Below are 2,500 nucleotides of genomic sequence, written 5' to 3'. Positions count from 1 at the left end.
CTCTCACACACACACTCACACACTCACACACACACACACTCTCAAACTTTAAACTCTGAAGACCGACCCCATGTCATGCTGCTACTCCCTCCAACCAGACGGCATAATTTCAGAGTTTTACTGAAAGAGCTGAGCTAGTACTCAATGACTCTTCAAACACATACTCACACACACTCACTCACACTCACACACTCTCACAAACACACACACATACAAACCCTTTTGCACAAAAAATAAAATGTGCTATTCTTATCTAGTCTCTCTTCTCTTTATCACAACCACAACATCTGATATTGTCCTTATTTTAAACAGAAAATAAATGTCTCTGAAATTGCCTACATGTGTGTGTGTTTGCATGTGTGTCTGTCTGTGTGTGTTTGCATGTGTGTCTGTCTGTGTGTGTGTGTTTGCATGTGTGTCTGTCTGTGTGTGTGTGTTTGCATGTGTGTCTGTCTGTGTGTGTCTGTCTGTGTGTTTGTGTGTTTGTGTGTGTGTGTCTGTCTGTGTGTTTGTGTGTTTGTGTGTGTGTGTCTGTCTGTGTGTTTGTGTGTTTGTGTGTGTGTGTCTGTCTGTGTGTGTGTGTCTGTGTGTGTGTCTGTCTGTGTGTGTGTCAGGTGAGTTCAGTGATGGTTCATCCGAGGCAGGTGGTGTGTACCAGGTGTTGGAGATGCCCTATGAAGGAGAGGACATGAGCATGCTGGTGGTGTTACCCAGACAGGAAGTCCCCCTGGCAGTCCTGGAGCCAATCATCAGAGCCCCTCTCTTGGAGGAGTGGGCCAACAATGTCAAGAGGCAGAAGGTGGAGGTCTACCTGCCCAGGTAGAGGACAAAACACACACACACACATCTCTGTTTATCTGTTGTCAGGTTGGATGTGAGACACACACTGGCTCACACACACTTGTTCCGTTGTGTGTGTGTGTGTGTGTGTGTGTGTGTGTGTGTGTGTGTGTGTGTGTGTGTGTGTGTGTGTGTGTGTGTGTGTGTGTGTGTGTGTGTGTGTGTGTGTGTGTGTGTGTGTGTGTGTGTGTGTGTGTGTGTGTGTGTGTGTTGTCAGGTTTAAGGTTGAGCAGAAGGTAGACCTGAAGGAGGCTCTGCAGGATCTGGGCATCAAGAACATCTTCAGTAAAGACGCTGACCTCTCTGCCATGACAGGTGAGATGGCGAGTAAAAGCCTTGCCCATGACACAGACAGACAGACAGACAGACAGACAGACAGACAGACAGACAGACAGACAGACAGACAGACAGACAGACAGACAGACAGACAGACAGACAGACAGACAGACAGACAGACAGACAGACAGACAGACAGACAGACAGACAGACAGACAGACAGACAGACAGACAGACAGACAGACAGACCTCCCTCCCTCCCTCCCTCCCTCCCTCCCTCCCATGACAGATGAGATGTTATAATTGGTATTTAATTGAAGTGGTTGTGGGGAAAAGTGAGGTCTGAGGAACAAGCAGCGGTAGGTTGAATAATTCTAATGTAATTATACAATATGATGTAACATCAAACAGCATCAGAGAAACTGACCAACTTCCTGGAGAAAGATTCCAGGCTAATACTCTGTGTTTACATGTCCATGTGAATGATCCATGTGTGACCTTGTGACCTTGGACCCTGTACCAACAGAGAACCAGTACAAACTATTCCAATCCAACAGATAGCTCTGACATCACTTCCTATCAACAGAGAACCAGTACAAACTATTCCAATCCAACAGATAGCTCTGACATCACTTCCTATCAACAGAGAGCTCACCAGTTATAACCAGGGAAAATATCAGACATCCCTCTGACACAGAGACATATATTAAAATCCTTCAGGTTTTAGAAGCACGCCATGTTGGTGCTTTTATTCTCTAAATGTCGCTGATGTAACAAAACGGGAGAGTTCCCTGTGACAGGACCAGCTGCAAACAGAGCCGGCAATTTAACAGACCTTTTTTATTGATTAGCATTGGGGATAATGTGTATCCAAGCCTTTACTGTGTTGTGACGTCAACACATATCTGCTTTCACTGGACATCTTCATAGGTTTAAAAAATGATCAGAAATCAACAGCACAACGCTGAAGCCGACACTATCACTTAGCAACGACCATGGAGGAGACAGTACACTATCACTTAGCAACGACCATGGAGGAGACAGAACACTATCACTTAGCAACGACCATGGAGGAGAAAGTACACTATCACTTAGCAACGACCATGGAGGAGAAAGTACACTATCACTTAGCAACAACCATGGAGGAGACAGTACACTATCACTTAGCAACGACCATGGAGGAGACAGTACACTATCACTTAGCAACGACCATGGAGGAGACAGTACACTATCACTTAGCAACGACCATGGAGGAGAAAGTACACTATCACTTAGCAACGACCATGCAGGAGAAAGTACACTATCACTTAGCAACGACCATGGAGGAGAAAGTACACTATCACTTAGCAACGACCATGGAGGAGAAAGTACACTATCACTTAGC

The 2,500-nt window shown here is 45.5% G+C and overlaps 1 protein-coding gene across 2 annotated transcripts in view; it reads left to right on the top strand.

The window, feature by feature from the left end:
* The window catches only part of LOC123992529 (neuroserpin-like), a 55,390-nt gene that overhangs the window by 45,985 nt on the left and 6,905 nt on the right, over positions 1–2,500 (top strand). For both annotated transcript variants that reach the window (XM_046293733.1, XM_046293734.1), the window contains exons 5-6: positions 615–819; positions 1,058–1,155. In XM_046293733.1, coding sequence (XP_046149689.1) covers positions 615–819; positions 1,058–1,155 — 303 coding nt within the window. The remainder of the gene's footprint in view (positions 1–614; positions 820–1,057; positions 1,156–2,500) is intronic.

Source organism: Oncorhynchus gorbuscha, linkage group LG13 (assembly GCF_021184085.1).
Source record: "Oncorhynchus gorbuscha isolate QuinsamMale2020 ecotype Even-year linkage group LG13, OgorEven_v1.0, whole genome shotgun sequence".
Classification (NCBI taxonomy): domain Eukaryota; kingdom Metazoa; phylum Chordata; class Actinopteri; order Salmoniformes; family Salmonidae; genus Oncorhynchus; species Oncorhynchus gorbuscha.
Note: the sequence above shows the minus strand (reverse complement) of the source record. Positions and strands in the feature narration are given on the sequence as shown.